The 14,214-nt window shown below is 35.2% G+C and overlaps 2 protein-coding genes across 3 annotated transcripts; both read right to left on the reverse strand.

Annotated features, from left to right (window-relative positions):
* Positions 1-980: 980 nt before the first annotated feature.
* Positions 981-5,289, reverse strand: LOC145909747 (uncharacterized). Of its 2 annotated transcripts, none has more exons than XM_082997106.1 (10): positions 5,063-5,289; positions 3,754-4,032; positions 3,461-3,637; positions 3,091-3,184; positions 2,384-2,602; positions 2,151-2,275; positions 2,004-2,086; positions 1,743-1,891; positions 1,446-1,591; positions 981-1,256 (listed from the first exon to the last, which is right to left on the reverse strand). In XM_082997106.1, exons 1-10 carry the CDS (start codon positions 5,261-5,263, stop codon positions 1,167-1,169), a joined length of 1,563 nt encoding a protein of 520 aa, XP_082853232.1. In that variant the 5' UTR covers positions 5,264-5,289; the 3' UTR covers positions 981-1,166. The 2 variants fall into 2 exon arrangements, with proteins under 2 accessions (XP_082853232.1, XP_082853226.1); XM_082997100.1 differs by having other exon boundaries at positions 1,743-1,897.
* A 1,644-nt stretch (positions 5,290-6,933) lies between these two features.
* LOC145897644 (E3 ubiquitin-protein ligase UHRF1-like) lies at positions 6,934-12,702 on the reverse strand. The gene is made up of 20 exons (XM_082986033.1): positions 12,584-12,702; positions 11,730-11,897; positions 11,562-11,648; positions 11,426-11,506; positions 11,272-11,319; positions 11,046-11,215; positions 10,746-10,911; positions 10,639-10,688; positions 9,817-9,920; positions 9,560-9,752; positions 9,160-9,283; positions 8,972-9,079; positions 8,748-8,852; positions 8,581-8,687; positions 8,356-8,518; positions 8,158-8,295; positions 7,989-8,067; positions 7,716-7,861; positions 7,391-7,489; positions 6,934-7,328 (listed from the first exon to the last, which is right to left on the reverse strand). The coding sequence occupies exons 2-20, from the start codon at positions 11,880-11,882 to the stop codon at positions 7,182-7,184; spliced, it is 2,268 nt and encodes a 755-aa protein (XP_082842159.1). The 5' UTR covers positions 11,883-11,897; positions 12,584-12,702; the 3' UTR covers positions 6,934-7,181.
* Positions 12,703-14,214: the final 1,512 nt, after the last annotated feature.

Here is a 14,214-nt window from a genome sequence, read left to right on the forward strand (position 1 = left end):
TGTCAACAAGAAAATAAACATTTGGATTTAAAGTTTGGTTTGCATTATTCTTTGGGGGACACACATAGCCTACTTCTTTGCCAATAACTTTTGGTTTTCTAACTCTGTACATAAACTTCGAATCGACAGTTGACCCAGCTTTGCATAAACAACTCACGATTCAAATTAAAATATTTACTTTAATGCTCAGGTTTCATCCCACTAAACTAAATCAGGAAACAAAACTGTCATCGGAATGAATTTCTTCCATTTTCAAATATTCTGTAAACTACGGTCTTTGCTAGGAACCACTCCACAGATGAACTTGACCAGCGGTCACCAAGTTTTTTCACATATATGTGAGTATTGGCGATCGGGAGCCGGATAACTTCAAAATGGTCTTCTTATGCAAGGCATGTTTAAGCAGTAACTCCAAATTAAAAAAACAGGATCTAAACAAAATTTTAGAAACAGAAAACAACCAGAATTATCAGACAGTGCAGTGGAAAACTATATTACTTGTTTTTGGAGGACAGGCCCCATGGGCCTGAAAAACTAGCTTTGTAGGCCGAAGTTTGGTGAGGCAATGACAAATCCTCTGTGAAACCCTTTGATGATAGAAGTACTTTTGTACCAATAAAACACTTGTACATTTCAAATAAGTCAAGCTGCACTGATGAGACATGAAATGTGGAAACAGTGTCTGTGTTTGCAGCTGAAATATTGAACTTTTATCCAAGTTATTATAAATTATAAAGGAGCCACATTATTATCCAAAAGATAAGAGATGTCAAATGCGTTTTTTTAAACCTTAAAATTAAAGTTTAAGGCGCCAAACTACCTAAGGATGAGCACGAGAGTAAAACTGAAAAAAATTGTGTGATATGGCGTTTGGTGATATCTTTGAAATGATCGTAAACCGAAAACTATTTTGTTCTCAGGGTTAAAACAATGTTCCTTAACATTTAGGGCCGAAATAAAACAAATTATTTTGTGGTTGATAATTTATTTTAAGCGAAACAATAGCACTATAATGGATACACTAATAAAATATTTGAACAAACATGCAAATAAACAATGAAATGAAACTTCCGCCGCGTACGTATGAACCGAACTGGTGCTGAAAGCCGCAAGTACAGCAGACCCACTATAATGCGTTCTGCGCGAGAACGCGGTTAGATTATAAGCTACGTGTCAGGGCAATGGTTTCCAGCTCGTATTCTTCCGCCGCAGCAAACTGATTTTTTGGGGTCGTACAGTTTGTCGACACAACATGCCTGCAAATACGAGATATTAATTGATTTCTTTTACATTTTTTTATAATACATTGATTGTTATTTGAAAGGAAATCCTGAAAGAAATGTCAACCCAGCTAAGGTTTTTAACAAAGAATTATTTTCAGACTAGCATCAGCCGAAAAAATGACCAGGAATCGTTTGCTTGTTCCCATTTTATAGTTCCTTTACCTTTATCAGGCTTGAGTATGGAATTCCGTAACAATCACCACAACATGCATCAGATTGTATATCAGGACGAAATTTTCCTGTTCTGCAAGTTGCTGGATCAAAGCGCATACGACACAAACATGCTTGCAAACATTTGTTGGTAACATCTGCCAAAACAAGCCAATGTAAATACAAAAAAATGACATGAACCTCTAATGCGATTGCTTTTATTCATACAGGAAAGATAAATTAAAATCAATGGGTAATGTAGATATTCGGCGTTAGACGGAATCAGTTTTCCGGTTGTTATTTTTTTACCTGTAATAGTAATTGGATCTTTGTTAAATGTAAGAAGGTTGATTTCCTTATCTAAACCGGTGGAAATTTGATCCTTCATTGTATTGTTGGTTAGTTTCCGATTCGTGTATGTTGGAATATAGGTTGTGAATTCCACTGCAACTGTTTCACTTTTGCTGTTTCGAAAAGAATATATTTGACTGGTTTATAGGATTTGTATTTACGACGCGTGTAATATGCAGAACAAATTTCTGATGAACTTCTTCAAATTGTTACACTTACTTATCATGTATTGTGCTATTTCTTATTGAGACGATCTGGGTCAAAGTTCCGGTAATTCCGACAGCGTCAAGCAGTTTAATCACCTGCAAAACGTAGAAGGTTTAACAGACGTTTTTGTGGACCGAACGTAGAGCAAAATTGTTGTACCGTTTCTTCAACCAAGTCAACTATTCTTGAATTTATTTCTCCTGCATCGTTAAACCAATATAAAGTTGTATCTGAAAGATTCGCCACTTCAAGAATTGTTTGAAATTGGCGAGTCGCATTTAAATCTGAAATATAGTAAAATTTTAATATTGGAATATATGGGGATGTGAAATGCTTAAAATGTTGGGATTTAAAGTTCGGTTTGCATTTTTGGGATATTAACAATTTCTTACCGATACATTTTGGTGTTCTAAGTTCCCAGGCAAATTCATAATAATCAGCCTCGTACAAGCAACGCACATTTTGAGATACAACATTTGGTTTAATGCTAAGCCCTTGTTGGCAAGAAAACAGCAAATAAAACTCCCATCCTAATGAATTTCTTCCAGTATTTTCAAAATAGGTTGAGTAATACCCTCGATCTGCTTTTGGAATCAATCCGCAAGGAGAACCTTGATAAACAAAAAAGAACATGTAAACAAAGGGTGCTTGTGACGAAAAACAAAATTAAACCAGTGGTTTGCAGCCTTTTAAATCTCGTGACGCACTTCTAACAAAAGAATTTTGGGGAAACCACTTTGAGATAATTTTGCCCTGTAAAAGGTGCCTTAACCTTGCAACTGACCAATCTATAATGAAGCATGCTACCGCGACCTTCGACAAGAGCTTCGCGGCCTACTGGTCGGGAAAACTGCATTAAATAACCTTTTTGCTGTCACAGTTAAGCATAATTTTTAACAATGAGGAAACGTAATTACTTTACAACATTTTTAAGATTGTTACACCAAAATTTGTCTGTCCTGTCAACAATCGTTTTCTTTTGACAAACAGCAATATTGTATTTTAATGCAGGTGTATGCGACAAGATCATTTGTTTTGTTTCACGTGTTACGCAAGAAGTGCGATAATCAAAACAAATCGTATTAGCACAGACACGTACCAAATTTTGACGAGCAACGTAAGGGATCGGTGAAGTCAAAAACATGTCGACCAATATTTCCAGGTCCGAAGAAATTCTTTGATAAGGACGAAACCTAACAACAATAAAACTTGAATGGTTAGAACTCATGTTATTCATGGTATGCGTCCCGGTAAACAAAGCTTTCTAAAACTGTACCTTGCCCTTTAAAAAGATATTACCAATTAGCAAACTATGTGTAAACTGATAACCCTCTCACGAATGGTGCGAACATGGTTTAAATGATTTATTATCAATACCACTAACTAAGTTCAGCATGCTTTTTAGTAGATTTATGGTAGGTTGATGTTAGTTCAAAGTTTAACGATCAACTTTCTGTAAAATAGAATACCTCAATCGTTTCAGACGCTGGAAAATGATGGTAACACAAAGCGGATTTGTCCCCGATTGCAAATACTCCAGCAGCAGCATAATTTCCGTTTGCGACTGACCACGAAATGCCATCATAATTAAAAACACCAAATGTTCGGTTGCCATCGCTTGCAACAGCCAATTGAAATGTATTTACCTGGACAAAGTGTAGAGAACCATATAAAAATGTGAAAGCAACAAAATCCCATCCTAATCTACCCTTGTCATTTACAATTAATTTACAAACAAACAAGCCCACACAAAATCATTTACCATAGTTGAGTCATGCAATGACGACAGTTGGTCCCAAGTGACAACAAATGCGTAATTTGGAACAAAAGGAATAAGTTCTTTTTGATTTGTTGACCATTTAATATCTCTGGAGAGAGTTTGAAACAAAATGTCATCATTGTCAGTTTGGCGAAAGTAAATTTGTGCGCTGGGTCCTTGTTGAGAGAGAACAAAAAATGGAGAAACAATCACGTTGTTGGAAATAAATTTAAGTCTCCAATCTTGAACTTTGTTGTATGAAATTGATCCAAACGGGCTAACCTGCAATGTAAAACAAACTGATTAGATATTGCTGGGTATTTTTGTCTTACAGTTTTGAGGTCAAGTGACAAGATGAACCTCTATTAGTGAAGTTTATTGCAGTAGTTTGCTACCTGGAAGGCAAAACGTAGGATCATAAAATAGACGATTGGTGACACATTACCATACATTCTGATTTATGATTACGGGATGTAAATTGTTGGGCAATAAACTGTCGATTCACAATGCTTAGTTAATTTTTAACGGGATGAAAATCTTTTACGCGCACACTGAGGTACACACAGATTTGTTTTACGTTTGATTATATTTTTATATTTTTTTAGGATTATATTTTTAAGATCAATTGATTGACAAAAAGGCAACAGCCTACGCAATTTACACCAGTAGCAGACGGGGGAATGTCCACCAAAATAAGGACTCGTGTTGACATCGTTTACAATTACGTAGTGTAAACATGCAAAGGTTCTGTGCGTTATTTTCCTGGCATAGGCCTATATGGGCAAAACCTTGTTGGGCGGCTAACAATATTGCAAGTCAACATGACATTTGAGGTTTCGCACACGTCCTCCGCCCTACGGTTATAAACGGGCACCCCCAACAGTTTTTCTAGTTTTGCCTGCTTTTTTTTTCCCTAAAACAGAATCAACCATGCAATACTCATATTGTCATAAATCCTGTGAGGTATATTATGATGACTTATTTAAATACAAGGATTGTTTTTTTTTGCAAAAAATGCATGTGCCCTACAGGCTGTAGTATGACTATAGCTTGTAATTTTACTGAATTTCCCTTAGATTCGGGTTCTTTATTGTCGTTATTAAATTGGTGCGAACATTTATTTGCGATCATACCAGGTTTGCCATATTACGGGAATTATTTCGAGATTATTTGTATGCACAAATCAACATAGTAATTTTACTCAGTTGCAAGCACCAAAGATTGAATAGAACTTCAACGTAGCAGTTCCAAAACTATGTTTAGCAGCAAACATAGATCTTAAAACGACTTGAGTATGAAAGGGAATACTTACCCAAATTTTGGACAAGGTTCCATCTCCCAGGAACGGAATAGACTGAAGTAAAATAATTTCTCGACTGTCTGTTGACCACTTTTCTAAAGTTAAACTTGTGTCGCCATGAGATAAACCGAATGGATAGGTTTCTCCAACAATCTGATGAATTGACCCGACAGACGTAACAACAATGACTAATAATAAATATTTGTCGGTCATAATTGAAAATATTTTGGATGTTTTTCAACCCTAGAAAAACATAAACAAATCAAAGATTTCCCTTTTTGGAATAACCACGGTTATATCATACAGCATGGTTGTTTAACACAAACGAATTTCAAATACTTTTCGCGTGTCACACGTTGAAAAAAGTCTTTGACGTCGATCGATGGTTCAAAGTTTACGAAACCCAGCTTTACCTTCCAAACAACTTCACTACGATATCAACTACATTTAGTTGTAAGTCTTTCTGACAAACTTGCTGTTTTATCTTGACACCGTAGATTGATTAAAGTGCAACACAACCAGCATTTAAAACCCAACAGACACAGTATGCTTACACTTACACAATTTGTCTTTCTAAATTTTTTGATTACATAAAATTTCAAATTTTAACATAGAGATATAGTTACAATCTGCTGATTACCACTCTAAATTTCGCAAACTGGTAGATTGTTTTATGTTTTTCCCCAACCACAATCCGCAAGTTTAATGACACTATCGAGCTACTCTCAAATAGAAGCACGCGAGCTCGCTTTCATAGCCTCGAAGTCTTCAACATTGCCTCCGGCTCTATTGCAAGTTTGTACAAACATCACTTGTTAAAATGTCGAATGAACATTTATGGGCAATAAAGTAAAAATTTTCCTGTGAGAGTGTTCATTGCTAACTTCTTCAAAATTAGTTTTGTTACGTTTTCACTGCAGGGTTCCTATCCTAATGCGAAATAATCCATAAGACAGCAACGAAAACAACGATTTTTTCTTCGACTTTCTAATATGTTAGTCATACGGCTGGGATAGCTTTGTGCTCTGTTACAGCAAAGTAGCTCCGAAACAAAATGTTTTCCTTATCATACAGAACACGTGTACGTTTACCCAACAAATGCAAACATAATTGCATGACATTATTTTGTTTGATAAGTGCTGACCTGCTATTATTAATATATCAGAGCCTTGCTATCTATAACGGTAAGTTTAGAGGGCATGTTACCGACTGTTTTTCGTAGAGTAAGTAATACATAATGCGATGCAACTTACGTGTCCACTCATACTTAACAAACTACATTTTAGATGGTAGCCAATAAACTTTATATCTGGGTGCTTACTTGTGGATTGCGAAAACCTAATTCGCCGCACACACGTTTTGCCTTTAATAACTAATGTTGTAAATTCCAGAATAAATTCGTTGGCAGGTCAAAGAGATCTCGGTCTGTGGATCGTTTTCATGATACCTTGATCAGATGAAACAACCCACAGTTGGTATCTCACACAAGCTTGACACACGTTTATTTGAAAGTCAACGCATAACACTGGCCCTCGCTGCTTCGCAAAACCGGTTTGTGCGGTGCTGTCTGGCATGCGGTGTCATGAGTAAAAGACCAATTTGGTAAATCGTCAGCGTTCTTGGATCCAACAATACGTTTCAAAACGTACAAGATCTTACCCACAATATGTTAAAATAAGTTAATTATTTGTGAAGACGTCAATGGAGGCTTGCACAACTAGTATCAGGTTTCAATTCTGAAGTGCCTGATTTGCGTATTTAGCACAAAATAGTTGCGTCGCTGCATAACAAAGTACAAATAACATGATGCTCACTTTCGCCTTTTCAATTGTAAAAGACATCTTCCTCGGTGTAACACGTTATCAGAACGTTTTATTGCAAGTAACAAGTTTATTTGTACAACTTTACAAACTGGCACTTGTTTCAAAAGTTGTATAAAGCGGGCGAGGTATGTTTTATCTTAAAAAGCTATAAATGATTGTGAAATTATTATTCAAAACAATGGAGATGACGGAATGAATGAGCAATAGAGTTGTTCATTTTTAATAAAATCATTCTAACGTTTGAATCAAATTTATGCAAAAATCCAGGCAATGCCAAACCTCAACATCGCACAAACGAAAATTTTTTGTTAACGTCCGTTCTCATAACCTGGAAAAAAGTGCTGGAGAATTTTACGTAGGGTTTTATTTATGACAATCTCATAGTTCTTCCCGAACTCATGGCGACAAACCGGACATGTGAAAACTTCCGCTTTGAAGGATCGCTGCAAGCATTCCTAAAATAACAGCAGCTTGTGTTGATTCGAATAAACGATTTATTGGTATTGATCGTCTTTACCTTGCAAATATTATGCTTACAACTGGTGGTGACAGGAAGGAAAACTACGTCTTGACAACAAATACAAGCAAACAATTCCTTTAGTTTGCCAAAAAAAATCTACGAATGTAAAAGAAAATACATTACGACACAAGAACTGTTGATTTCACAAAAATTTTATCGATACGCTGTGAAGATATAGCAAATAATCTTATTTATAAATGAGAAGGCCATACAGCAAACTTTTTTGATATTCACATGAGAAGCTGATCGGTATTTAAAATTGTCAAGATTTTCAACCAATCAATATCAGTAATAAACGAATTGTTACAACAGAAGTTGTTACCTGCTGACCATCTTCAGCCGAGTGCAAAGCCTCTTTCCACGCGTAGCTGTTGCCGGAATCTTCACTTATAAGCTTTTGTACTGAATTAGCAACTTGGTAGGACATAATTTTTGATTTTTTTGATGCAAGTTTAGGACTTTCAACATCTACGTAAATAAAGTAATATGCCTCAAGGTAACTACAAATAGGAGCATGTGATAATGTTCTTATTTTACATTTTAAATTGTTACGTATCTATGTCATGTTTAGAGAAAGAAAAAAGCTTTGACTGACCACTATGTTTCCTTTTGTTGGTGGAGGATTCATCATTGGCATGCTTTTGAGCTTGATTCTCCAAATAGCCATCAGGATACTGCACAAAATAAACAACAATTATTGAAATGGGCCTGTTTCTACATTTTTTTAGTTTTCAACTTATCAAAATAGCTTAACTGACTACTACCTGCATAGTAATTCCTAAAACTTTAGATCGCTTCTTTCCACTTTTTGACCATGGCGCTGGTTCTGGGTCATCGCGACGAAACAAATATCTCCACACCACAAAACCGGATTTTCCTTTTTCTGGCCAGTATTTAACAACCTATTACACGATAGATGTATAAACCTTGCTTTCCAACATCAAATTAGGTTGTTATCATACTTTGTATAGTCCATCATATCGGTTCCCTTCTTCTGGTGCATATTTGCTGTGTTTTGCACCTTTGTAGTTACGTACCACTCGAATTGGTCTGGATTTTTTCCAATGAATGGCTTCCCCACCATGTGTGGTGTTAACTTTTACATTGCATGTTTTAGCAATTGCTCTGAAATAACAGCAAGTATAGTCCACATGGTAACATTTTCTTAAGCACAAACCACTACTTACAGGTTACTTTTCGTGAGAACTTGATCACAAGACTGTTCAGCAGTTCGTTTGTTGCCTGATAAATCACGACCACCACTGCCAGTATATGTAAAATCATCTCCATCATCCTAAAAAATATTTCAAAATATTTTATGTTGTAAATATTCAATGCAAACAAACTTGTCTACTTCATCATCCTCATATCCCCCAGCAAGAACAATGGAAAAAGCTCCTTCACTTTCTTTCCCATGAATACCAGAAACATGAGGTCGGTGTACACCTGCCTCACTTACCTGCATCATGATTAAATAGGATTAGCTGAACAAAAATTTAAAACAACAAAGCATCACACAACCAATAGCATTAGATAGGTTTATTCCTTTTTGGATTACTATGATGCAACAAACTAAACCTGAACACGAAATTTCCACAAAGCTCCAACAGGCACACCAGGAATTGGACCAACATGATTTGGGGGAACTATTGTACAAATTTTGGACCTTCCAACACATGCCATTCCCTAATAAATGTCATAAATGAAGATAACATAAGCAACAAACAAAATAAAAGCTTATGTAAATAAATTTATCTAAATTGTACTTTGCCCCAGTCTCGTCGACTTTCTGAGTTGAACGATTTCATCTTCGATTTCTTTTTGCTCTCCTTTAATTTGTCTCCTGCTTTTACCACTGCACTTTGGTCATTAGCACATAATGGACAGAACCTAGTTTTCATAACAAAATCAAAAAAAGTTTTTTTCAAAGAGCCCTTAAATTTAAATAAATTGTGACCATGCCTAATTAGATTCGGCAAATGCTCTTTGCAGATGAAACACATACAAAGCAAATTTAAATCTTTGTTAACTAATCAATAGCAAAGAACTTGTTACACATGGTTTGCAAAACTGATAAATCTAAATTAAAAGTGTTGCTAAAATCCAAGAGTATTGAGGTAAAACACAAAAACATGATTTTATATTGTTATGTATCCATACCCTTACCAGTCATCTTCTTCAGGTAAACTCTCCAGTGGTGGATCAAGACAAAAGGTGTGAAATGGCAAATTGCATTCATCACAAAGCAAAGTTTTATCAAAGTCTTTCTTTTCACCACAGACATGACACCCACATTCTTTACATTTGCGTCGTGGATTATCATTGCAATGGCTGCATTCAGGTTCTTTTTCAGTTTTGCCTGGAAACATAAAAAAATTGCCTAATTACAAACATAGAAGCAACATTACACCTAACAAACTCACGTTTAAAATCAGGTTGGACCGGCCCACTTTCAAATCCAGCCTTTTCAATTGCAAAAACTTCCTCAACAAAAATAATTCTACAGGACTCCAGTGTTTTTTCAGGTCTATTATAGTAAATATATTACATAAACACAAAAATGTTTTTTCACCCACAGTACATTTTTTGGAAACATTACATGTGCAAATATTAAGATATTTTAATACATTTACCTTTAGGAGAAATTCATTATTGCTGTCACAATGTAATGATGACAAAAATTAAAAATAAACTGTTTACGTAGTTTCAATAACAGCACCTTGCTGCACCTAAATGCTACTAATTACTAAAAATACCACAAGTTATGGTGATGGGCCGTGGGCCCATAAAGAGTCCATGAACAAGAGACATTTTGAACAAAATTTATATCTTCCATTACCATATTTAAATGTACAGCTTGGTTCGTCACATTTTAGGTAACTTTTATGCAGGAGTTTGCAAACTTAATAACTTAACAAAAGGGGAGGGTGAATGCAAAGACTGTGGTCTCCTTTGTAAAAGTAAAAATGAGTGGCTTACTATTTTAACCACAGTTACACTGAATCAAAATCAAGCTCATGACCTCAACACTGGCAGTTTTTATGTATATTTTGTCTTATCAGGTAAAAGAGATTTAGTTTCGCTGGAATGTTAATGTAACCTAGGTGACTAGAATTGCCATGTAAAGGCATTTGCAATAGCCAGGAAACAAAATTTGTTATACAGCAAGCAATTTATAAGTGTATGATATTAAACTATGTAACAAAATTAATAAATCTTTTAAATTTCAAAATTATTTAACTCACCCAAGCAGCAACTTCACCATTAAATGCTTGGATTTGTTTTTTTTTATTTTCTGCATAAAGAAATAAACCAGTTATAATCAGGATGCTTCAAAATCTAAATACCTTACTTTTTCAGTCACTACACAGTCATACCAAAAACCTCTTTGATTTGGTTTGTCCAAGTTAAAATTAATCATCACTGTCTCATGTATAGAAATATCATCCCACTCAAGCAATTTTCTTGCACGAGGTCTTATATACTTCAATTCAAGCTCTTTTTCCTGGTCTTCATAACTAAAAAATAGCAAAATGTTTCATCATGCCAAACAATCCATCTTAAAAGTGCTAACTCATTTTATTTCACTATCAAAAACAAATCTGCCAAATACCTTTAACCAATGTCAATAAAACATTTTAAATGCACTTACTCCTCAAATTTAACCACATACAAAATGTTCACAGAGTTAGGCGAATCAGTCAAATGATTTTCTTTGCTATCAAATTCAGCAGAATCTATTTTCTTCTGGAAAACTTTGACAACCTTAGCCTCAAACCATGCACCTGTATCAATATCTTGAGCATCAACAAGATCACTGGCCTGAAACAATGTTGTTTAGTTGAATACACAAGTTTTTGGCACTACACAACCCTTGCCTTATAAATTGAACAAATATCAGTTTCATTTTCATCAACTTCCTCCATCTATTAATCAGACAAAATACAAATTTATGGCTAAAAACAGGTTTCAGTAAACTTTCACTTGACACATCCGTATACTATGATCAACACACTAGTTAATTTGACAAACCTTTGAAGTAGCATCACAAATTTTGCTACTGGTGTCTGAAACAGGTTCAACATTACTCATTGAATCAGAATGATTTGTTACCTTAAAGATGAAACAAGTTACATTTTATTTCTTTTTTAATTTAGGAGAACTTTACTTCAGGTTCAAGGGGTTTTCTTTCCATCAGTTGAATGATGTCATTCAGACCAACATTATAATCAAACAACTTGTAGCCATTTTCCATCTGCAAAAGCAAAGCATTTTATTAAGAATACGAAAAAAACGAAACATACTTTAAACATATTTTTTACAAATACATCATTACCTGTTTTCCTCTGTAAAACAGTCTCTGCGCTGCAGGCATAACACCAAACTTTTCAAGCACAAGTTCTCGTAATTCATCAATTTTGGTCAGTTTAGAAATACCATCAATCTGTTCACATTTCTTCCCATCCATTGTTCGAACTTGGATCCACATTTTTTGATTTAAAATCTTCAAAAGAAACACTGCTTGCAAATGATTTAAAATTTACCAAGTATATATATTGGTTGCAAATCACATATAGGCATATTCAGGAAAGCATGAAACTCCCCCATTTTACAACTATGTCTATTTATCTGCAACGAGTGATAAAGGTTATTCCCAAATGAAAGTCCAAAAGTATGCGTGCACATGCACCAGTTTGGAAACTTTGTTATTTTTTGGGGGTGATCATTAATTGTGCTGACGATCGCAACATTTTATCTATGTTAACGCATTAGCTGATTTGTATTGTGCTGATGATTGGTGTTTGTATATAAATGTATCTTAACATTTCTAAAGGAAAATGTTATTTTACACAAAATTTATATGGATTCCACTGTTGGTATTACTATAATGCTACAAAAAAAACGGGCAAAAGATAAGGGAATTAATATTGGTTGGTACTGGCTATTGTTTCTTTTGAACACAACACTTAATCTGCTGTACAGGACACCAAAAGTGTATGACAAGGTTGAAGTGAAATAGAGTACAGTTAAAAGTTCTACAATTATTACCAAAACAAAAACATAGTCTAATTGTCGTTGTTAAAATTTATGCCACTCCAATTGCTATGGTTTGGCAAAGACCTTTGGCAAGGTTTGCATTTAAAATAAAAAAAATGTGCATGCGGTTTTCTTCATGGAACAATAATTTACCTGAACGTATATTTCTTCAACTTAAATTTAGATTTCATGAATCAATTTTAAAATAAACATCAACAGTTTTGCACCGAACTTGTTAGTGCTTCTTTTTTCGCCAATCCGGCAGCCACATTCTCCCGCGAAATTTAAAAAATACATTTAAACCTAATTTGGCGGTACATTATCCTTTCGGAAATTTATCAATAGACTAGCCCGGAGGTTTGCAACCTTAGCCAAACAAAAAGTCAGTAATATTTTTTTTGCAATCTAAAGCATAATCGGAGCCGCAAAACGAAACTTTGTATTGCGTAAAGTTTCAAGTGCAGCATTGCACAAGTATTGTATAATTCATTACATTTGCAGCATTGCACAAGCATTTGCAAGCCCGTTACCAGGTGTATTAAATATTTCGCAAGTTCCAACCCAAGTGTAAACTTACCTCTTAATGCAACCCAAATGATTAACCCATCGAATGTTCTCGAGTAAAGTAATTCAATATCCTGCTTACCACATAAAATATTCTTACAACATACATTTTTACCCTTGTATTAAACAAACCACTTGAATGCGTCCCAGATAACACGCGAACGATCACCTTCTGCTAGTGTTGCACCAGAACGTGTAAACCAATGACTCTCCAGCACAGATAAATCACATATAACCTCGATATCTCCTGGCTGACAATATCCTGTATTTTATGTTCTTGTATTATATTACTTCTAAGCGGTTCATGACATCACGTGACATTATTGACCAATCACCTCTCCATAGGGAGAGCTTTAAAAACCCCAGTGTGAACCTGTAAATGGCAACACTGCTGACGAAATGTTTTTTGCGTGTTTCTGAAACCTGGAAAAGTCACCCTTAATATTTTCAGAACGTTAAAAAATCGACGCCTGTGCTATGGCTTGATTACTTAAGTGCCTAAATAGGTTATTTAAGTGCCCAAATTGGACATCACAACTTGAACATGCGTTGAACGCATGTTTGTAATGACTTTGGTTTTAACTCTCGGTCCTTATACAAATTTCCGTTGTTCGAGTGTAACATATACCTATAACAAAGCAATCACGGGAAACAATTGTTTAAACTCGGAGACATTTACAAAGATATTGTATTGATGTAGTTTATTATACAACATAAACCGAACAAAACAACAGTGCAAACGTAGGTTCCAATAGAATGCCCTTGACGGCACAGAGCAACACTTATGTAGGAGGGAAAAAATACTTACGTAGACAAGTCAGGTAAGACTCGCCTTTTTCTCGTCTCTCTCTCTCAGACTTAGCAGACAAGTCGGGTATGGTTTGGTGGGAACGTATTTGGCGTAGGACACCAAAAAGTTTCTTGTTGCAAAAATAAACCTTTGTCTATGACGTGCAAATTACTAAACATTTGTTTGTGGTTTACTTTCAAGAAAATGAGTTAAACACATGTAAGTTTCCGCCAAACATGTTAGAGAGAGAAAGACGAGAAAAAAGCAAGTCTTACCTGACTTGTCTACGTGAGAGAAAGAGAGAGACGAGAAAAAGGCGAGTCTTACCTGACTTGTCTACGTAAGTATTTTTTCTATATAATATAGGGAGGGGGTCACGTGACATTACCACGTTGTACAATCACTCATGCGAAACACACTACAAATATAA

The sequence above is a fragment of the Ascidia mentula genome, chromosome 1 (genome assembly GCF_947561715.1).
Source record: "Ascidia mentula chromosome 1, kaAscMent1.1, whole genome shotgun sequence".
Taxonomy (NCBI): domain Eukaryota; kingdom Metazoa; phylum Chordata; class Ascidiacea; order Phlebobranchia; family Ascidiidae; genus Ascidia; species Ascidia mentula.